Here is a 23534-nt window from a genome sequence, read left to right as displayed (position 1 = left end):
CTACTGATGGTAGATTTTGTGTTTCAAGGGCATCTTGGGAGCTCGGTGCCATAGCAAATATTTTAAGAGATATATCCAGTTAAAAATTGATTATAAAGCATAATATAAATGCCAGTTCATTACTCTGCCAAGTATTTTAACCAACATTGAATAATATGACCATGTTTATTAACTGCCTTTCCACAGTGCCGAGAAAGAGTGGGGTGATGGCATCCGTGGTCTGTCCCTAAGTGCAGCTCGTTATGCATTACTGAGATTGGAAGAAGGTCCTCCTCACACTAAGAACTGGCGGTAAAGCAATTACAACTCCATAATGTAAAGCTGGAATGGAGGTCACACAATATAAAATGATCTGCATTGTGTGATGATCATTGTTGAAAAGATGCTAGAAGCTTACTTTTATAAAGGTCACATCATAGCAAAGTGAATGATTTACATTCAAACATGACAAAACTTATTTCCAAATCTGAAAATGTATTTAGTCAAGAATGATTGTTCTGTCTGAAGCTCTAACATAATTTTACACCATTCTTTGTTGCATGCCAGCTTCCGTGTTTAGCGTGAATCCACAGATTTGTCATCAGTTGCTCTTTGGTGCATAATTGCTTATAAAGCTGTGGGTGTTTGACTGACATTGAACTTGTTTTTAAAAAAATCTCTACAAAGATATCTTCTTTACAAGTTTCTTGCATGTAGGCATTTAGCAATTCCTGTAAAAGCAAAGTCCTGTCCCTTCCCCTGCAAAATATATACTATTGATAGAATCCACACCCAGTTCCTCTTGCTGCATCTCCTCGTTTCTAAGACATGCCTTGTTCTTAAGGCATATTTTATACTTGCCTTGATTAGTAGTCTTAAGTATAATTACCCTGCAGTTTTGCAGCATCTTTAAATCTATCTCACTGGTAGCAATCTTATGCTCCCTCAGGCATTCACCCCCTCCCCACTTTCCCCACTGCTTCCACACTTCATTCTACCACATGGTCCCCACTCCAAAGGAATTTTATTACTTGGATTTATTTAATTTTATTCTGTATGAAGGTCTGCTGTCTTGCTGAGTTAAGACTGTTTTGATTATTGATTAAGTAACAAATAAAGACTATGGCCTTTTTTTTTTAGTTTGGATGAAGATTTCTTAAAAATTAAAGATTGTTTTTCGTAGATCTTATTCCATTGCTCTTCATCTGTCTGATTAATTTAGCTCTGGGAGAGCTCAGTATTTTTATTACTAACGTTGAATGCCTCTGCTAATTTAACAATTGTTTCTTTCCTAGGCCTCAGCTATTAGTTATGTTGAAACTTGATGAGGATCTTCATGTGAAGCATCCGAGGTTGCTAACATTTGCTTCCCAGTTAAAAGCTGGCAAAGGTCTTACAATTGTTGGTTCAATCATTCAAGGCAATTTCTTGGAAAATTATGGAGAAGCACAAGCTGCTGAACAGGTATCACAAGATTTTATAATCCTTCAACTTAATATTATCAAAGTGAAAAATTTAGGCCACCCCCACATCACAGCATAGTTTGCAAGGTTGAAGTGCAGTTATGAACCATTTTCTGCAAACTTGCAGGAGCCAGCAAATATCCTACCACTGGTTTCTGAAGTGTTCTTTCATATGTATAGAAGTTCAGTGTTAGTAAGCTGGAAAAGACCTTTATTTTCAAGCATTCATTAGTAAGGCACAGAGGCTGAATATAGCATGGCATCATTGTACTAAACAAAAATGGCAATCTGATATTTGATGGGAGCACTAAATTTGTGCTTTACTGTTCCCTAGGAAGTTGGTACAGAGAGCATGCTTTTCTTTCCTTCAGAGTTCTTTTTATTTGATGATGGTTTAATAAATGCGAGTAAAAAAAGTACATCTACACTTTCGTTAATCTATTAATGTAATGTATCTGGAGAGGGTCAGCAAGGTTTCCAAGGCACATTTAATGTCAGACAAATGTATACAATATACATCCTGAAATGCTTTTTCTTCACAACCATCCATGAAAAACAGAGGAGTGCCCCCAAAGAATGAATGACAGTTAAATATTAGAACCCCATCTTCTCCCCCCACAGCTCCCCTCCCTTGTGCATAAACGGCAGCAAGCAATGATCTCCCTTCCCCAAACCAGCAAAAAAAAAATCAGCACCCGCAACCGAGCACTCAAGCATGAGCAAAGCAACAGCAAAGACACAGACACGAGGAATACTGCAGATGCTGGAAATTCAAGCAACACACATCAAAGTTGCTAGTGAACGCAGCAGGCCAGGCAGCATCTGTAGGAAGAGGTACAGTCAACGTTTCAGGCTGAGACCCTTCGTACTGTACTTCTTCCTAGAGATGCTGCCTGGCCTGCTGCGTTCACCAGCAACTTTGATGAGCAAAGACACAGACTTGCCACACTCCAAAGACTACTCGTTCACCTGGTATTCAACATACCATAAGCTCTCTCTCCCTCCCTAATAAGGGAGGAAGAGATGTCTCTGTTTCACAGTGAGAGGGGAGACATAACAAACAACTCGTTGGTTTACAATGTTAAAAGTCCGTTGCGTCGCTTTTTCTGAGCTTTGTGTCTGAAGATCTCAGGTATCTGGGCACACAGCCTTAGATCTTCCAACTCCCACGACACACCAATCTCCTGCCTGGACATCGACCTCTGATCCCCCCCGTCTCTAGAGCTACGAAATCTTGGACCTCTGAAGGCGAGCGAAGCTTTCAGGCCATACTCTTGGCATGCCGAATAATGGCCAGTTGTGAAACCCCGGGAACGGGTAGGCAGATAGATCAACATTAAAATGTCTCTGACTCATTAAAAAGTGTCTCTCAAATGATACATTGTGCACACTACTTAGAAAATGGACTCGTTACTGCAGAAAATAGTCAGGAATTTTAGAAACTCAAATAATCAAGTTTTTTTAATCCAGTAATCACCTACGATTCTTTGAAATGTTCTTGTATGCTCTGTTTTTTAAAAAAATTTGTGCTAAAGTTCTCAACATTTTGCAGTTTTGACAACCCTTTCTATCATTAATACAATGTGTAGCTAAGCAGTCCATTTTTTTAAATGCCCAAAATCATATAATTTGTTAATTAACAATTCAAAAATAGAACTGGTAATTGTGACAAGTTGATGAAATATCAATGGAGCAATTTAACATTGTACTTGTACAAAAGTTCAAATATACTTACACTTTGAATCACATATACTTTTCACTTTAGACAATCAAAAACATGATGGCAATTGAAAAGGTCAAAGGATTTTGCCAGGTTGTGGTTTCTTGCAAGATTCGAGAGGGCATTGCTCATTTAATTCAGTCGTGTGGACTTGGTGGAATGAAGCATAATACAGTGGTCATGGGTTGGCCTTATGGCTGGAGGCAGAGTGAAGATCCCAGAGCTTGGAAAACATTCATAGGTAATGATTATTAGCATCTTCTGTCTTTACGTTGTACATTTGATATCATCTGAAATAAGATATTCTTTTTAATTTGTGGTTACTTTTATCACTAGTTTGTAAATCACCTTCTATCCTTGGAAGTAAGAGTTAGATCATCTGCTTGGATGTCCACCTATGACTCCCAACTGGTGTGCACCTGTAATGAGGGGCACTTTCCATCCAATGATGAACCTGTGGATTCTGTCACACTTCAGCAGGTTGATGCATACTGCACCCCATGCTGATGGCAAAGTCGCAGCTCTTCAATGTGCCGATAATGTTGTTTCTTGCCGTGCCCTTTTAGTGGGCAGGTGGCACCATTGCATTTGTGAGCCATGGCACTTACCCAACCATCAGATGAATAGTAATAACAACTAAATGCAACACCACTTCCTGACTAGAAAACTAGAGCATATGCAAGTCTGTATCTGATGCAAAAGGAAGGAGATAGCTCATTGCCCACCCTCTCAGTAAAGCTACTAAGAATTGATGTTTCAATCCCTATGGTAAGTCGGCACTCTCAATGTAGTCCTTTGGCAGGGGAGGGTCTTCAAAGTTGCAAAGAAAAAATATTTTGCGTTATTTTGAGACCCATGCTAACTGCATCAAAAGGAATCAGCTTAGCTCATGAATTATTAGAGTCGCACATTAACAAACATGAAACCAATTAAAACACTTCTAGCTTAACCACTTTGACTGCAGCTGGCAGTTTTCAGTGACTGTATCAAAAACATGTAACTTCAAGCTCATTGAAAAGTTGATGTTTGCTTACTAACTAGATGGGAATATGATTTGTGCATCCCAGACATAGACATATGAAGCCTTTTTGAAGTCTATTGTGTTTTGAATCTAAGTAGCCAATTTTAGCTTAACACATCTGTGATGCAATTTCTTACTATTATCACTTACTGTGGCTAGATTTGACAACCGTATAGAACAAAATAGTTATACACTAGATGTTAGTTGAAAGCAGTTGTTCCCAACCTGTGTCCATAGACCCCTTACTTAATACTTTTCTATGGCATAAAAAAATTGGGAACCACAGGTTTAAGGTATTGCTTATCAAATTAATTCATATTTTAATGTCAGTTCGTATTTTTAGTCTTGTGATGTTGTGGTGTTGATCATTGTCTGTCCTGGAACTCAGCTTAAATGTATTGGGCATCTCCCACAAAATTTTGTTACAGCAGTGGCAACATACTTTTCATGAGCAAAAACAATATATTTCTGATGCTAATTGGCTATTCTTTAATTTGTTAATGAGAAAACATCGATTATTAACAGTATTTCTTTTTTAACAGACACAGTAAGAGTCACCACAGCAGGTCACCTTGCTCTATTGGTGCCAAAAAACGTTTCCTTGTTCCCAAGTAACCATGAACGCTTTACTGAAGGTTACATTGATGTTTGGTGGATTGTGCATGATGGAGGCATGTTGATGCTTCTTCCATTTCTTCTCCGTCAACACAAGGTATAAAATATAGACTAATTTATGAATATCTGGTATAGATTCATAGATGAAAGGTTGCAGCCTGAATGGTACATTATGTAGATTTTTTGAAGGGACAGGCTCTGTAATCCTATAGTAATGTATTTTTCCAGCTTGGGCTTTTGACATTTACTGAGAAGTGTGCCGGTTTTTCAATCGTGATGAACCAACTTGATACTGGTTTTAGTTTATTATTGTCACATTATAAGGTAAGTGAAAAGCTTATCTTATATACTGTTTATGCAGATCAGAATCACTACATTGAGCAAGAATAAAGTAAAACAATTATAAAGCAAGAGAAGTGGGAAAGCTACCAAAAAAGTGCAGTGCAAGTAAACAATGATCTTAAGGTAGATTGTGAGGCCAAGAGTCCATCCTGTTTTACAAGAGGTCCGTCCAGGAGTCTGATAACAGAGAGGCTGAAGCTGTCCTTGAGCCTTGTGGGACATTCCTTTAGGTTTTTGTATCTTCTGCCCAATGGGAAGGGGGAGAAGAGAGTGGAGTAGGTGGGGTCTGTGATGGTGCTGGCCGCTTTACAGAGGCATCGAGAAGTATAGATTGAGTCTATAAAGGGGAGGCTGGTTTGTGAGATGTGAGTCCCGTGCTCTGTCTACAACTCTCTGCAGTTTTCTGTGGTCATGTGCAGAGCATTTTCTGTACTAAATCATGATACATCCATACACGATACTTTATATGGTGCATTGATAAAAACTGGTAAGAGTCAACAAGGACATGCCAATTTTCTTCCTACTCCTGAGGAAATAGAGGCATTGGTGGGCTTTCTTGGCCATGACAATAATACGGTTGGACTAGGACAGGCTAAGAACCTGAAGCTCTCAACAGTCTCAATCTCAACACTGCAGGAGCATGTGCACACCCCTCCTTTCGGAAGCCAGTGACAATCTCTTTTGTTTCTGTTGATATTTCTTCCTCTTCAAAACATTTCTTCCTTTTCCAACATGTCAGTCCATGCCCTCCTCTACTGCAACAATGAGGCCACTCTCGGGTTGGAGGAGCAACACTTAATATTCCATCTGGGTAGCCTCCAAGCTGACAGCATGAACATTGACTTCTCAAAATTGTCCATTGGCCTCCCCTCTTCCTTCCCTTTCTCCCATGGTCCACCTTGCTGACATCAGGTTCCTTCTTTAGTTGTTACCTTTTCCACCTATCACCTCCCAGGTTTTCACCTCATCACCCCTCCCACACATACCCACCTTTCCAATCCCCTGACTTCATCTATTACTTGCCAGCTTGTAATCCTTCCCCTCCCTCCACCACCTTATTCTGGCTTCTCCCCATTCCCTTCCAGTCCTGTTTATTCCCTCCATAGATGCTATCTGACTTGCTGAGTTCTTCCAGCATTTTGAGTGTTGATCTAGATTCCCAGTATCTTCAGAATCTCTTATGCATATCTGACTCACAAATTAACATCAAACAGAGAGACTCTGTACCTTGCTGAAAATCAGATTCACGTTGCTAAGTGACAAGTAATATTTGTGCCATACATGTGCCAGCAATGAGCACTTTCCAATAAAAGTTACATGGGAATAAAAGTTACATTTTTCTGGGGTCTGAATTTAGGGCAATTAATGGAAATGGGGCTCATTGTACATTTATTTTTAATTGTTTGGGCTTTTGTTTGCTGGCTCGCCAAAATATATATTGATCTCGAGTTGTAATTCTGTGCAGGTCTGGAAGAAATGCAAAATGCGCATTTTCACAGTAGCCCAAATGGATGACAATAGTATTCAAATGAAGAAGGACCTTGCAATTTTTCTTTATCACCTGCGGATTGAAGCAGAAGTTGAAGTTGTTGAAATGGTGAGGAGCAAACCTGTTAGGACACAACAAAATGAAGCTTTTATTAAGGGACTGTTTATTCTTACAATAATATCCAATTCTTACCCTCAGCATGGCAGTGATATTTCAGCTTACACATATGAAAGGACTCTCATGATGGAACAGCGGTCACAAATGTTAAGGCAGATGCGGTTGTCCAAGACTGAGAGGGAAAGAGAGGTAAATGGCAGTAATTTTTAATAATCACGCTCATCTATATATCTTGGTCTCGGAAGGTGTGATTAATTGCCCTGGTAGATTAATTTAACAGAAAGAAATGATGTTGTAACTAGGTCTCAGCACAGATTTTAACTTTATCAAGCTGCTTACTGAATAGACTCTTCAAATGCATTTTTGTTAATCGTCTCAATCTTATTCCCGCATCATTTACTAAAATAGTTCATCTCCCATCATATCATGTTCTGTACCTGGTAAACTCTTATGCATTATCCTCTAACTGCTTCAACATGCAAGACTGACTAAAATTATTTTCCAAAAGCATACCTATTTAGACTTCAAGGCTATGTTTGATTTGATGTGACTTAAAATTACGCATTCCTGAACCTCAGCCATGTTCATAGTATCAATTTGTATTTTGTTCATTTCATTAGTTTATGTAAGTGATTTAAGATTCTGCAATGGACTTTGTCACAATTCAGATCGCAATTATTGATACTTTTACATCGGAGGAGAATCTCACAGATAATGTCCCATTAGGTTTTGGCAATTCTAGAATGAAAAGGGTAACTTTATCATTTGGATGCAGTGCATTCCTGGACAGGTTAAACATCTGATCGAAATAGGTGTTGAAGATCACAAGTTCCTTGTGCTTTTAAATGCCAACTGGCAACGCAAAATTGAACGTTACTGTGTTAGTGACACTTGTTGGGAGGATGGAGCAACTGAGTTCGCCTTCAGGAACATACAAATCTCTATCTGAAGCAGATAACAGGAAGTTTTGCAACCTGCAGAGCTCACATTGTGTTCCCAGTTTCAGTGGGTGGTTGGGGTTGAAGCTGAATGCAGTCACTTCCCTGTAGCCTATTGCTCACTTAAAAACTCATTTACAAACCTAAAACTCAATTTCACACACTATTTCAAACTTGTAGGAACATTGACACCTTCAAGGATTTAGTTTGCTAGCATTAGACCCAGGGTATCCCACAGAAAGGCAATTGTTTCCTTGTCAGTATTGAATTGACTTTATTTCTTACATCCTTCACATACATTGAGGAGTAAAAATCTTTACGTTACGTCTCCATCTAAATGTGCAATGTGCAATCATAGTAATTTATAATAAATAGAATGGTCAATGTAATATAGAGTACTCAAGTCAGTGTGAGTTCATCAGTCTGATGGCCTGGTAGAAGAAGCCTGCTGGTCGTGGTTTTTATGCTGCGTTACTGTTTCCCAGATGGTGGCAGCTGGAATAGATTGTTGTTGGGATGGCTTGGGTCCCCAGTGATCTACGGGCCCTTTTTACACACCTGTCCTTGTAAATATTCTGAATCATGGGAAGTTCACAACGACAGACAGCCCCACTCTCTGCAGGGTCCTGCAACTAAGGAAGGTACGGTTCCCATACCAGGCAGTGATGCAGCCAGTCAGGATGCTCTCAATTGTGCTCCTGTAGAAAGTTCTTAGTATTTGGGAGTCCATACCAAACTTCCTCAACCGTCTGAGGTGAAAGAGGCGCTGTCGTGCCTTTTTCACCACACAGCTGGTATGTACAGACCACATGAGGTCTTTAGTGATGTGGATGCCAAGGAACTTGAAGCTGTTTACCCTCTGAACCCTAGATCCAAAGCTGTTGATAGAAAAAAAACCCAAGGTCATTTCCAGCCAGTACTCCAATATTGTTTGCACCCTAGGTAAAGTGTTTTTGTTTTTGTATTTATTACAAGATTCTGAAAACAAGCTTAGATTTCTATCTCAGAAACCAGAAGCCTTAATCTAATGTATGCTGTTAGCACCACAGAAGTAAGAGTCATTCACACTAAGGAATGCAGTAGATGGAAGGGATTTGAAATTATATTCCTACATCAGGAAGGCAATCTTGTGTAGAATTTTATAATATAAATTTAGTATAAATATAGTATTAAATTCTTAAGACAGGCATGACTACTTAACATTTCTTGTGCATTTTACCCCTTTGGCAATATGGAGAGGGGAAGGGAACGTTGACTCAGACCATGAGAGGCCTGCGTCGGGCATTTTCATGCCTTTCAAGGCGCAGATTGGAAGTCTGTGTGGGGCGCCACTCCTCGCACAGACTAGAGCAATGTGTGGTTAAGTGCCTTGCTCAAGGACACAAACATGCTGCCACTGCACTTTGGCAATATGCAGGAATCTTAATACCGGTGATATAGCAGATAATGCACCCAATTGTAAATTGTCTTATGGTAAGTATTTTTGGAATATATTCTTTATTTAAAAAATGCTAATGCTATCGTTCAGTCTTTAAAAGTCCCACACTAATTTCTTCTAGGCTCAGTTAATAAAGGATAGAAATTCATTAATCCATCCAATTCACGTGTACATGGATGAGGAGGAAGAGATGCACATTTATCCTGAGAAGGTACAGATGACCTGGACAAAAGAAAAATGTGAATCTGAAAGAAACCGAAGTGGCGCTGCCACCCCAAACAGTTTCAGAGAATTAATCAGTATTAAACCGTAAGTGTCAAATGTCTCAGAGGAAGCAAGCTTTCTATGAATAACATAACCATAGAAGAGTTTCCTCTTTTTTTATGGAATTGGTACTTACTGTTATTGATGCATTTCTTTGCCTGGAAGTATACTTAGAACTTTGTGTTGGCATTCAGAAACCTACATCAACATCTAAATATCAACAAAGTAATTATATTGTTGAATCAAATCAGACCGAATTTCCTTAGCAAGTTGCTGAATAAAAGTTGATTGTTGTCAATTTAAATCTGGAAAAGTGAATTTTTGTAAGTCTCTGACAGTTGGGAAACATTAAATGCATTAAAAGTTAATCAAGTTCTTAATTTTTTAGTTTTTTTAAATTTGCTTTCAAAAACTTAAACTTTAAGAGTTGATCCATTCATAGAAATTCAAGTTATTTCAACTTTAATTTCTCCCTTCCAGTTATTATTCTTCATTAAAATGAATGAAGTCTTTGTTTCCTTGCAAATTTGAAAGTAGATTTCCTTCCATTAATGTTGAAGAGTTGCAGGAAGTTAGTGCTGTATTTCTGGACTCAGTCAGCAAAATACCAGCAAGCACTGTCAGAAATTTAATGACTCCAACCCAGACACAGGAGTCCTGTCCTGAACTTACTGAACCACTAGGAGTATTTCTTAGGAAAATCTTCCCCGTGTTTTTCTGGTCTTCATTCACTTGCTGACTGAAGACATCAGAGTTAGGGAAAAATAATACTCTGGTACGCAGATCTTTCCACTTTCTCCTTTAATGCAAAGAATCCATTCATCTAGGCTAATAAACTGAATGTAATCATACAATATTTTGTATCTATATAATATTGAAAGTATCAGAAAACATTGCAGCCAACTCTCACATTACTGGAGAGCTTAACCTAGAATAGCTGGAAATCCATCTGTATCCCAATATTCCATAATGCAAAGTAGCAATGCATCAAAAATATGAATTGAAACAACAAGTATTGACACAAATTCTGCAAAAGCAGATCTGTATTCTCTATCTCAGAGTGTTGGTAGTGAGTTGTTAAGGGAAAATTTTTGTTGTCCAAACTGCTATAATGCAGGGGTCACCTGTAAAAGCAAACAATAAAATGAAATCTTAATAATGTCGTTACCTGCGTGATTTGGTTATACTCAGGCAGGATGATCTACATGAATGGGTCACCCTTTTCATGCCCAACGTTCTTGCCATAAAGATGAGGGTCAGATGCTCCTCCCATCAAGTCATTTTCTGCAGCATGTCCATGGCTTGGGGTGAATCTAGCTGCAGAGCAGGAAGGTAGATGAATGCCCATCTGACCTCCAGCTCCTTATCAGCGTCTGCAACTCCACACACTGGTATGGAATTTTGGGATGAGTTGAACGATGGATTAGCAGATGTGATGGCTCTCTATAGATATGACAACTAAAGCTAAGTGTGTTTTGGCACAGAACCCAACACAATCTGTACTTAGTCTATATGTTTCTTTTTTTTAATGTATTCAACAAGGATGTTGCTTATCTTTTTCAGAGACCAGTCCAATGTAAGGAGAATGCACACAGCGGTGAAGCTGAATGAAGTCATCGTAAATAGATCCCATGATTCCAAACTAGTTTTGCTTAACATGCCTGGACCACCAAAAAATCAAGATGGAGATGAAAACTGTATCCTTTGTCAAGTATTTTCCAGTAAATTCTAGCAAGAATATTTGGCAAAAAGATAGCCCTGGTGATATTTCAGTTGATCTTGTTATTCAATGTTTACCAATAGAGATACATGGTCATAACAAAGATTTTCTGTTGAACTGTATATTCTCAATTCTGTTCCTTATCTTAAAATTACATATACACCCTTGAATATACACATCTAAATAAATGCTAGGTATTTAATTTGGCATCTGATTTGATTGAGCAGACCCTGAAATTTTGCACTGCCTGACTGTTTAATTTACTGTACAGAACAGAAATATTTACTGGAATCCTGCACAACAGAAAATGCTGGGACTTCTCAGCAGGTCAGGCAGCAGCAGTTGGAAGCCAAAGTCATCAGCTTGAACCTTCTTGATCTTCTCTCATCACAGACAATGTCTAACTTGCTGAGGGTTTCCAGCATTTCAGTGAGTTGATTAGATAATGTAAGCTTTAATTTAATATATGAAGGGTAAACATATTTTAATTTACCTGATTCAAGCAAGTAAGCAGGCAGGTTTGGTTTTTAACTTTTAGTCCAGATCTCATCCCCTCAGCCATGCCCACCCATTGTCAATAATGAATACTGTGGCTATGCATAGTATCATGTGCACATTCTTTGAAACAGCATTTTATTTAGTCTAAATTAACTGTTCTTGTCACATAGTTGTTTTCCGCATCAGTATTGTTATCTTCAGTCCCCATCTTAGAGCTCCACATTTGAAACCCTGCAATCACATTTCTGTCATGGCACCCTTCCCTTTTCAATAGCCCTCATTACTCTGTGGTAAATACATAGCATACCACACCAAGTCTGCTGAGGAACTGTCTTTGAGGTCTAATCTTTTTCACTGCTAACAACATTTATCTCTATCATGTCATCGTCTCTGCCCTTAATATCCGGAGTCTGTTGTTGAAAGCTTGTCTAATGTCCAATAATGGATGAAGCCATTTGAGCTAAACATTGAGAAATTGAGGCTCAACTTTGGCTCTCACCACATGATCTTGATGGACCCATTAGTACTCCCTGACCCTTTATGGACTGAACAAGGCTACAATTACTATATCCAAGATCAGGCTCAACTTTACAATTGAACTTCTGAGAGCTGCTTGGTGTAATGACTTACTTACTCCAATCTAATGTAATTTCTAGACTCTTCCATGTTCTCCCATTTTTCACACTATGTGAGTTATTTTCACTGAAATCTATTTTTTTTGTCTTACCTGTTCTGAAATATTCATCAAGCATCTCAAATATTAAGATATCATCTATGCATCTAATTCTGGTGATGGGACCCCCATTTTGAGTTTCTATAATCTTCTTCAACCCTGCGGTTTTCCATCTTGCTAAGCTCTATTCCTCTGTGTAGTGCAAGAAGCTTAGATAGGGCAGAATTTGTTAGATATAGCCAGGAAGGATTCTTGACACAATGTGTGAACAGGCAGACTAGAGGAGAGGCTGTACTGGGCAATGAACCTAGTCAGATGACCATTTTGTCAGTGGGTGAGATTTCAATGACAGTGACACAACTCCCTGACCTTCAGCAGAGCCTTGGACAAGGATAGGATCAGATGCTTTGAGAAAGAATTAATTAGGAGAGGGCTAATTTTGATGCTATTAAGCAGGAACTTGGGATCGTAAATTGGAACAGATGTTCTGAGGGAAATGTACAAGGGAAATACAGAAATTGTTTAGGGACATTTCTGTGGGGTTCAGGACGGTTTATCCTATTGAGGCAAGGAATGAATAGTAGGGTAAAGGAACCATGATTGACAAGAGAGGTGGAACATTTAGTCAAGAGGAAGAAGGAAGCATACTTAAAGTTTAAGAAACAAAGATCAGACCACATTCTTGAAAGTTACAAGGCAGCCAGGAGGGCATTTAAGAATGCACTTAGGAGAGCTAGAAGGGGACATGAAAAAGGCCCGGTGAGTAAGCTTTAAGGAAAATCACAAGGTGCTCTATATGTATGGGAAGAACGGGAGGATTACGAGATTGAGAATAGGACTGATCAGAGGTAAAAGAGGAAACGTGCTTATGTGCTTGAAGTCATAGGAGGTGGGGGGTCCTTAATGGATACATTGCTTTAGTATTCACCAGTGAGAGGGACCATGACAAATGTGAGGTCATTGTAGAATAGACAAATGTGCTGTAACATGTCGACAATAAGAAAGAGGATGTGTTGGGACTTTTGAAAAATATTAGAATAGCTAAAACCCCAGGTGTTGATGGGATATAACCCACAGAAAGCAAGGGAAGAGATTGCTGCACTGTTGACAATGATCTTTGTGTCCTTAGACACCAAACGAGTAGTACCAGAAGATTGGAGGGTGCCAAATGTTATTCCTTTAATCAAGAAGATGATAATGATAACCCTGGGAATTATAGACCAGTGTGTCTTATAACAATGCTGGGAAAACTATTGGAGTGAGTTCATAGAGACAGAATTTACAAGCATTTGTAGGTGCATAGTCTGATTGGGAATAGTCAGCATTGTTTTGTGCGGGGCAGGTTATGTCTTACCAGCCTGATTGACATTTTCAAGGAAGTGACAAATTGATGAAGGTAGAGTGGTGGATGTGATGTATATGGGTTATTGTAAGGTGTTGAACAGTGTTTCCCTTGGTTGGCTCATTGAGAAAGTCAGTAGGCATGGGGTTCAGGAAAGTTGGTTGCATTGAACCAGAATTGGCTTGTCCACTGAAAGCAGAGGGTGGTAGTACATGGAGTGTATTAGATTAGTGGTGTTCCACAAGGATGTGTTCTAGGTCCCATGCTCTTTGTAATTATTAGATGAGGAAGTGGAAGGGTAAATTAGTAAATTTGCAGATGACACAAAGGTCGTGGAACATGGACATAATACAGGGTTAGGCTGAGAAATGGCAGATGGAGTTCAGTTTGGAAAAGTGGGAGGTGATACACTTTGGAAGGTTAAACCTGAAGGCAGAGTACAAAGTTAATGGCAGGAATCTTAGTATGGAGGTCGGAGGAATTTTGGGGTGCACGTCCATAGATCCCTCAAAGTTACAGGCAAGGAGATAGGGTGGCTAAGAAGGAATATGATCTGTTGACCTTCATTAGGCAGTGGATTGAGTTCAAGAGCCATGACATAATGTTACAGCTGTATAAATTTCTGGTTAGACCACACTTGGAATATTGTGTTCAGTTCTGGTCACCTCATTTTAGGAAAGATGTGAAAACTTTAGAGAGGCTGCAGAGGAGACTTACCAGATGCTGCCCGGAATAGAGAACCTATCTTACGAGTAAAGGTTGAGTGAACTTGGGTTTTACTCTTTTGAATAAAGAAGGATGAGAGCTGACTTGATAGAGGTGCATAAGTTATTAAGAAACATAGATAGAGTCGACAGTCAGCAGCTTTCTCCCAGGGCAGAAATGGCTAACACAAGTGGACATACTTTTAAGGTGAATGTAGAAATTATAGGGTGGATGTGAGAGGTAGTTTTTTTAACCTGAGTGTTAGGAGTATGGAATGCACTGTCAGGGATGGTGGTAGAACAACATTCATTAGGGACATTTAAGGGACTCTTAGATGGACACTTGGATAAAAGAAATATAGAGGGCTATGTGGGGGGGGGGTTGGATTAGATCGATCTTGGAGTAGTTTAAAAGGCCATTACAACATTGTGGGCTGAAGGGCCTGTACTTTGCTGTACAGTTCCATGTTCTGCAGAATTATGCAAGACTTCTCCATATTCACTAATATTTCCTGCACTGAATTCTTGATATCTCCCTAAAACCCATCTACCTGGATCAGCTTGATACCTCCTTAAAACATAAAATGTTGTCACCTTATACCCATCATGCCCTTTGGCAAAGCCTTCCTTTTCTACATTATTTGGTAGTGTAGCACAAACGTAGGCCATTTTCCCAACCAGCCAGTGGCAATGTTATATTCTGGTCACATCTACTTTAACCTTACAGTTCATGTTTCAGTTCTCACCTCCCCAGCTGTGTAATTTCCTGTTGAAACCATTTAAATTATATGCCTTTGTCATATTTCATTTTCTTTGAATAAAGCACCTAATTGTCGTTGTCCCCTTGGACTTACTAAAAACTTTTTGCCAACCATAGTTTTATTTTCTGTATTAATCTTTCCTACTTTCAAGACCCACAAGTCCCTCTCCTGTTAGGCTCTCCTTTAAAATTGTGCCACTTTGCATGCATTTTCATAGAATCATAGAAACCCTACAGCACAATACAGGCCCACAAAGTTGTGCCGAACATGTCCCTACCTTAGAAATTACTAGGCTTACCCATAGCCCTCTATTTTTCTAAGCTCCATGTACCTATCCAAAAGTCTCTTAAAAGACCCTATTGTATCCGCCTCCACCACCGTTGCCGGCAGCCCACTTCACACACTCACCACTCTGAGTAAAAAACTTACCCCTGACATTTCCTCTCTACCTACTCCCCAGCACCTTAAACCTGTGTCCTCTTGTGGCAACCATTTAAGCCCTGGGGAAAAAGCCTCTGACGATCCACATGATCAATGCCTCTCATCAACTTATACACCTCTATCAGGTCACCTCTCATTCTCTGTCGCTCCAAGGAGAAAAGGCTGAGCTCACTCAACCTATTCTCATAAGGCATGCTCCCCAATCCAGGCAACATCCTTGTAAATCTCCTCTGCACCCTTTCTATGGCTTCCATATCCTTCCTGTAGTGAGGCGACCAGAACTGAGCACAGTACTCCAAGTGGGGTCTGACCAGGGTCCTATATACTGCAACATTACCTATCGGTTCCTAAATTAAATTCCACGATTGATAGAAGGCTAATACACCGTACGCCTTCTTAACCACAGAGTCAACCTGCGTAGCTGCTTTGAGTGTCCTATGGACTCGGAACCCAAGATCCCTCTGATCCTCCACACTGCCAAGAGTCTTACTATTAATACTATATTCTGCCACCATATTTGAACTACCAAAATGAACCACTTCACACTTATCTGGGTTGAACTCCATCGGCCACTTCTCAGCCCAGTTTTGCATCCTATCAATGTCCCGCTGTAACCTCTGACAGCCCTCCACACTATCCACAACACCTCCAACCTTTGTGTCATCAGCAAACTTACTAACCCATCCCTCCACTTCCTCATCCAGGTCATTTATAAAAATCACAAAAAGTAAGGGTCCCAGAACAGATCCCTGAGGCATTCCACTGGTGACCGACCTCCATGCAGAATATGACCTGTCTGCAACAACTCTTTGCCTTCTGTGGGCAAGCCAGTTCTGGATCTACAAAGCAATGTCCCCTTGGATCCCATGCCTCCGTACTTTCTCAATAAGTCTTGCATGGGGTACCTTATCAAATGCCTTGCTGAAATCCATATACACTACATCTACTGCTCTTCCTTCATCAATGTGTTTAGTCACATCCTCAAAAAATTCAATCAGGCTCATAAGGCACAACCTGCCCTTGACAAAGCCACGCTGACTATTCCTAATCATATTATACCTTTCCAAATGTTCATAAATCCTGCCTCTCAGGATCTTCTCCATCAACTTACCAACCACTGAGGTAAGATTCACTGGTCTATAATTTCCTGGGCCATCTCTACTCCCTTTCTTGAATAAAGGAACAACATCCTCAATCCTCCGGAACCTCTCCCGTCCCTATTGATGATGCAAAGATCATCACCAGAGGCTCAGCAATCTCCTCCCTCACCTCCTACATAGCCTGGGGTACATCTCATCCAGTCCCGGCGACTTATCCAACTTGATGCTTTCCAAAAGCTCCAGCACATCCTCCTTCTTAATATCTACATGCTCAAGCTTTTCAATCTGCTGTAAGTCATCACTACAATCACCAAGATCCCTTTCCATAGTGAATACTGAAGTAAAGTATTTATTAAGTACCTCTGCTATTTCCTCCGGTTCCATAAATACTTTCCCACTGTCACACTTGATAGTTCCTATTCTTTCACGTCTTATCCTCTTGCTCTTCACATACTTGTAGAGTGCCTTGGTGTTTCCCTTAATCCTTCTCGCCAAGGCCTTCTCATGGCCTCTTCTGGCTGTGCTAATTTCCTTCTTAAGATCCTTCCTATTAGCCTTATAATCTTCTAGATCTCTAACATTACCTAGCTCTCTGAACCTTTTCTCCTTGACTAGATTTATTACAGTCTTTGTAGACCACAGTCCCTGTACACTACCATAACTTCCCTGTCTCATTGGAACATACCAATGTAGAACTCCACACAAATATCCCCTGAACATTTGCCACATTTCTTCTGTACTTTTCCCTAAGAACATCCGTTTCCAATTTAAGCTTCCAATTTCCTGCCTGATAGCCTCATAATTCCCCTTACTCCAATTAAACGCTTTTCTAACTTGTCTGTTCCTATCTCTCTCCAATGCTATTGTAAAGGAGATAGAATTATGATCACTATCTCCAAAATGCTCTCCCACTGAGAGATTTGACACCTGACCAGATTCATTTCCCAATACCAAATCAAGTACAGCCTCTTCTCTTGTGGGCATATCTACATATTGTGTCAAGAAACCTTCCTGAACACACCTAACAAACTCCACCCCATCTAAACCCGTTGCTCTAGGGAGATGCCAATCGATATTTGGGAAATTAAAATCTCCCATTACTCATTTCCAGGATCTGTATCCCTATCTGCTCCGCAATATCCCCTGTTACTATTGGACGGCCTATAAAAAACACCCAGTAAAGTTATTGACCCTATTGACCCTTTCCTGTTCCTAACCTCCACCCATAGAGACTCCATAGACAATCCCTCCATGGCGTCTGCCTTTTCTGCAGCCATGACACTATCTCTGATCAACAGTGCCACGCCCCCACCTCTTTTGCCTCCCTCCCTGTCCTTTCTGAAACATCTAAAGCCTGGCACTTGAAGTAACCATTTCTGTCCCTGAGCCATCCAAGTTTCCATAATGGCCACCACATCATACCTCCAAGTACTGATCTACGCTCTAAGCTCATCTGCTTTGTTCACAACACTCCTTGCGTTAAAATAGACGCATCTCAAACCTTTGATCTGAGCACATCCCTTTTCTATCACCTGCCTATCCTCCCTCTCACACTGTCTACAAGCTTTCTCTATTTGTGAGCCAACCTCCTCTTCCCCAGTCTCTTCAGTTCGGTTCCCACCCCCCAACAATTCTAGTTTAAACTCTCCCCAGTAGCCTTAGCAAACCTCCCCGCCAGGATGTTGGTCCCCCTGGGATTCAAGAGCAACCCGTCCTTTTTATACAGGGCACACCTGTCCAAAAAGAGGCCCCAATGATCCAGAAATCTGAATCCCTGCCCCCTGCTCCAATCCCTCAGCCACGCATTTATCCTCCACCTCATTCTATTCCTATTCTCACTGTCGCCTGGCACAGACAGTAATCCTGAGATTACTACCTTTACGGTCCTTCCTAACTCCCTGTACTCTTTTTTTTTCAGGACCACTTCCCTTTTCCTATCTATGTCATTGGTACCAGTATGTACCAAGACCTCTGGCTGTTCTCCCTCCCACTGCAGGATATCTTGGACGCGATCTGAAACATCCCGGACCCTGGCACCTAGGAGGCAAACTACCATCCAAGTTTCTTTCCTGCATCTACAGAATCGCCTGTCTGACCCCCTAACTATAGAGTCTCCTATCACTGCTGCCATCCTCTTCCTTTCCCTACCCTTCTGAGCCACAGGGCCGGACTCTGTGCTAGAGACACGGCCACTGTCGCTTCCCCCAGATAAGCTGTCCCCCCCCCAACAGTACTCAAACAGGAGTACTTATTGTCAAGGGGTATAGCCACAGGGGTGCTCTCTAGTACCTGACTCTTCTCCTTTCCCTTCCTGACTGTGACCCACTTGTCTGTCTCCCATGGCCCCAGTGTGACCACCTCCTTTCTATCACCTCCTCGCTCTCCCTGACCAGATGAAGGTCATCAAGCTGCATCTCCAGTTCCCTAACTTGACATACCTGGTGCAGATATGGCCGTCTGGGAGGCTGGGAGACTCCAGGACCTCCCACATCTGACACCGAGCACAGAAAACTGGCCTCACACACTTACTTCCTCTTTTCCGCAAATAACACTGGTAAACCTACCTCGCTTCATCCTGTTACCACCTAAGCCCATTGAGCCAGAGCCCTATCACTCTGCTGTCTCTCACTACGCTGCCCGCTGGATATGGCGTTCTTTTTAAACCTTTCGCACTCTACTGGCTGATGTCACGCGCCTGCACAGTCTTGCCTTTCTCTTACCCCGAGTGGTAAAAACTGCCCTCGCTCCGAAAATCAGCCGTTCACTCGCAGCCTTCTTGCTCCGAATCCACTCTGAAAACACTGCTGTTTTCAGTAATGAATGACAAAAGGCATGTGTTGCTTGTTCCATCAGAATATTTATATTTGCTTGCTTGATGTTAGTATCTTCCCTCATTCACTATGATTTCAAATCTGATCTACCGGTATGTACTGGTTGTAACACATATCAAAACCACAGTAGTCCATGTAATAAACACAGGAAAACACAACTACAGACATTCATCCAAAGGTGTTTTTTCTTCCTTAATTAATTTTGTACTTGGCTGCTATTAACCTTTTTGTCCCATGGGCTTCAATTTTTCTAACATAATTATAGTTGGTATTTTATGAAACACCTTTTGAAGGTTTACAATCCCATCAATTAAATTGTCATCATCTGATTTCAGCCTCCATCAATTAGATTGTCTTCATCTGATTTCAGCCTCATAAAAGCTCTATAATCAATTTAGTCGAATGTAATTTGCCTTTAATCCGGATTAGAGATTCTGAAAGCATTCATGTAGCCTTTAAGCACAACTTAAAGGACAACTCTAGAAGGCCCTTTAAAATAGATTGCATTTTTAATCTCCTTGACATACTAATTTTAGACATGGAATTCCTGGAGGTACTTACAGAAGGTCTGGAGAGAGTATTGTTGGTACGTGGTGGTGGCTGCGAAGTTATCACTATTTATTCTTGAACATGACTACTTTCTGAACCAGTATGGAAACATGACCACAGAAAACATTCCAAAAACTGTGTCTTTTGATGAACTTTTTTTTTTATTGGTCAGACTTCAGACAAAATCTCGTTGGTCATTTTCCAAGTCCCGTGTCAATTGAAGCTTTATTAACAATGTCTAATATCAGAGTTCAGAGCTGCTGATTGCAATTTGAATAAACAACGCTACGGTGTAATAGTCGGTTAAAATATGAAAGGAGTACCCTAGATAAAAGGTATACAGTACTGAATACCTTTTCTAAAATACGATTGCAGTTTGGCTTTGGAATAGATGTCTGATGTGTCAGTATTGAGCTTTGCACTGCTTTTATATTTCAGCTAAGTCTAAATTTATATAAATTAGCTGCAGTGGTAGTTTAACTGTATTGCAGTCCCAAAACGTTGTACACAATGACACAGCTGGTGGTCACATATTGCAGTGCTGTCTCCAATGCCACACTCTCTGTATTACATAATGTGGATTTTAAAATATTTTAACAGGTTTGTTATCAAATAACTTTCAAGTCTTTTGCATAGTAGATGCTAATTATGAAGAAATGGGATCCAAACTGCCTAGCTATATCTTCCAAGGTTGGGATGCTGTTTATGGCAAAGACAAATTTATTTATTTTAGTATTTATTATTTTTCATTGTTGTCCAAGATAGAAAGTGCTGTCTTTTCCTGCAGAATATAATTAGGACCATCAGTTGGTGGACTGTACTTATTGAGTATGCTGCACCCAGGCATGCAGAGTCTGCAGTTGGTGTGCTGGAGATGGAAGCTTGTAATTGCACAAGTAAAGGAGCTGCTAAATGTTTAGTTTAAAATTTCACAATATGCTTATCAGCTGTAAAATTATCCTAATTTTTTGGAGCTGTTCTATTACTATAATGTGCTTTTGTTTATCATATTAAAAGTAAATAGTCATCAAAAATGTTATTTTTCTCAATAAAGTACTGTATAAAGCAAGTCTATATTTCTATATTAAAATTTTGCCTTGGTAGACAGCTAGCCCACACATCAGTTAAAATTTACAAACCATGCAGTAAATATGTGGATAAAAGAGTTCTGAGCAACTTAATTACAATTTTATGTTTAGGCTCTTCATACGGCTGTATGCTGAAATATGCTTGGTATTTGCAATGCTTTATAGCTGGAAGTCTGGCATGGTAGTGGTGTTTACAACTCAGTGCAGGAAAGCTGATTTAGCGGCCCTGGCGTAACTTGGTCGATGAAGACTCGGCTGTATACCTACACCTAAAGGACAATGGACACTCCTTTGATAATAACAATGTGCACATTTTGGACAGGGAAGACAGGAGGTTAAAGAAGCCATCTTTGTCAAACTGGAAAACACATCCCTGAACAGAGGAGGTGGGGTACGACACCACCTATCGGCTACTTATAATGCAGTCCTAACATCTCTACCCCAGTGTCTCCTCAATAGTTCACACCTCCATTCATGGAAAGATAAGACTAATAACCCTCTCATTATCTGTACATCTCTTGACAATCCTCATGTGATTGCTATACCTTTAAACAACACACAGAGTTTTTATATAGGCATCCGTTAGTCTCATGAGACCATGGATTTGCACTTTGGAAGGTTTCCAGGGTGCAAGCCTGGGCAAGGTTGTATGGAAGACCGGCAGTTGCCCATGCTGCAAGTCTCCCCTCTCCACGCCACCGATGTTGTCCATTAGGACCCATACAACTTGGCACCGGTGTCATCGCAGAGCAATGTGTGGTTAAGTACCTTGCTCAAGGACACAACACGCTGCCTCAGCCAAGGCTCGAACTAGCAATCTTCAGATCACTAAACGAACACCTTAACCACTTGGCCATGCGCCAACACTCACAGAGTTTATAAGCTGGAAAACTACCCAACAAGGATCAGAATTGAAGAAGCCTCTCAGATGAGTCATCTTCTAGACAACACAGCAAGTCCGGTTGCCTTGATTTATTACTGCTTGATATTTATTTTTTGAATGTTGTCTTGCATTTGTGTGTATACTGTGTCTTGTTTTTATTCTAATCTTTCAGTGTGATCAGTACTTACAGTATTTTTATTATCATATAAAGCTGCATTTGTTGTTGTTCATTAGACCATAGGGTCTTCATGGCAAGATACAGAAGAAGATTGCCAGGCCTTTCTTCCACGCAGATAACTGCTGCTGCCCAGGTTGGGACCCAGCTGGGTTTGAACTCAGGACCATCTGCCTTGAAGTCAAGTGCTGATGCCACTACACCACCAGCTGGCCCAAAGCTGCTTAGATCAGTTAAAACCACATGCAACTGAACTCATGTTCAATTGTATTTTTAAAGTAACTTGTTAATTTTAATTACTTAAAGTACAGCTTAAATTAGCCCTGCAAACATGATGACCCACACCCACTGATTCTCATTCAGCTTTTTGTGTTGATTACTGCTCCATTAGCCAGTGCTGCTGTGCCCTGATAAGTTCGCCTCCTGAGCAGTATTCAAAGGGATGTACTTGTTGCTTGAGGGGAACGGCCACAGGGGAACCTTGCTTACTCGCCTTACTTCCCCTAGTGGTCACCCGTCTATTATCTGAAGCTTGCATTCTGGATGTGACCATCTCAGTAAAAGACTCGTCTATGAAGTTTTCAGCCTTTTGGATAGTCCATTGAGCTCCATCACCAATTCCTTGACTTTGTCAGTCAGGAGCTGAAGTTGGGTGCATTTCCTGCAGATGTCGTCATCAGGGAGATCGTTAGGTACACTGAAATCCCACATCTCACAGGAGGATCATTCCACTGCCTGAGCTACCACCCTGCCTATACTTGTTATGCTTCTGACTTCTTAAACTTAAGTTCTAGCTGTGCCTGTTCTCACCCAAGCCCGCTGAGCCAAAGTCTGACCACTCTAACACTAGCCGACTCACATAAAGGCCACTCTGCTTAAACCTAACTATTGGCTCTTGCTAAATAACCCTAATTATTTTTAACCCAAGCAATCTCCCACTTGGCAGACAAGACCTGACAGGCTCTGCTCACTTTTTAGACTGGCACATAAAGTCAACAAAGAAGCATTTCCAATTCTTTCCACAATCTCCTGCTTCACGGGCATCTCCAAGCCTGAACACTTGAAGTCACAGTAAGCAAAAACAGTTCTGAATTGCCTTGCTGCTTATTTCACACCCAGTATCAGTGACATGAATCACTGCTTTTTGAACACAAGCAAGTGACGCTATTTAAAATCTGTTCACTCTAAGCAAGGTGTAGTGCATGAATCTGATGCTAGTTAGAAACTGTTTGCTAAAAGTCTCTTGCCCCAATTAAGTGGCATTGTGTCCCATATAAACAAAGAGAAATCCAGCTACTTTCTCAATTAGTTTTTGATCTTTAAGTATTGTCCCAAATAAGCAGTTGTACCTGTACTTCCAACCATTAAAAATAACATGTACAT

General features: G+C 40.5%; 1 protein-coding gene across 1 annotated transcript in view; it reads left to right on the top strand.

Annotated features, from left to right (window-relative positions):
• Window positions 1-21074, top strand: part of slc12a4 (solute carrier family 12 member 4) — a 77586-nt gene extending 56512 nt beyond the window's left edge. Inside the window, exons 16-24 of the mRNA XM_072279543.1 lie at window positions 187-291; window positions 1275-1443; window positions 3208-3403; window positions 4726-4895; window positions 6606-6737; window positions 6828-6935; window positions 9244-9431; window positions 10950-11083; window positions 19993-21074. Coding sequence (XP_072135644.1) covers window positions 187-291; window positions 1275-1443; window positions 3208-3403; window positions 4726-4895; window positions 6606-6737; window positions 6828-6935; window positions 9244-9431; window positions 10950-11083; window positions 19993-20084 — 1294 coding nt within the window. The 3' untranslated portion in view covers window positions 20085-21074. The remainder of the gene's footprint in view (window positions 1-186; window positions 292-1274; window positions 1444-3207; window positions 3404-4725; window positions 4896-6605; window positions 6738-6827; window positions 6936-9243; window positions 9432-10949; window positions 11084-19992) is intronic.
• Window positions 21075-23534: the final 2460 nt, after the last annotated feature.

The sequence above is a fragment of the Mobula birostris genome, chromosome 15, assembly GCF_030028105.1.
Source record: "Mobula birostris isolate sMobBir1 chromosome 15, sMobBir1.hap1, whole genome shotgun sequence".
NCBI classification, from domain to species: Eukaryota; Metazoa; Chordata; class Chondrichthyes; order Myliobatiformes; family Myliobatidae; genus Mobula; species Mobula birostris.
Note: the sequence above shows the minus strand (reverse complement) of the source record. Positions and strands in the feature narration are given on the sequence as shown.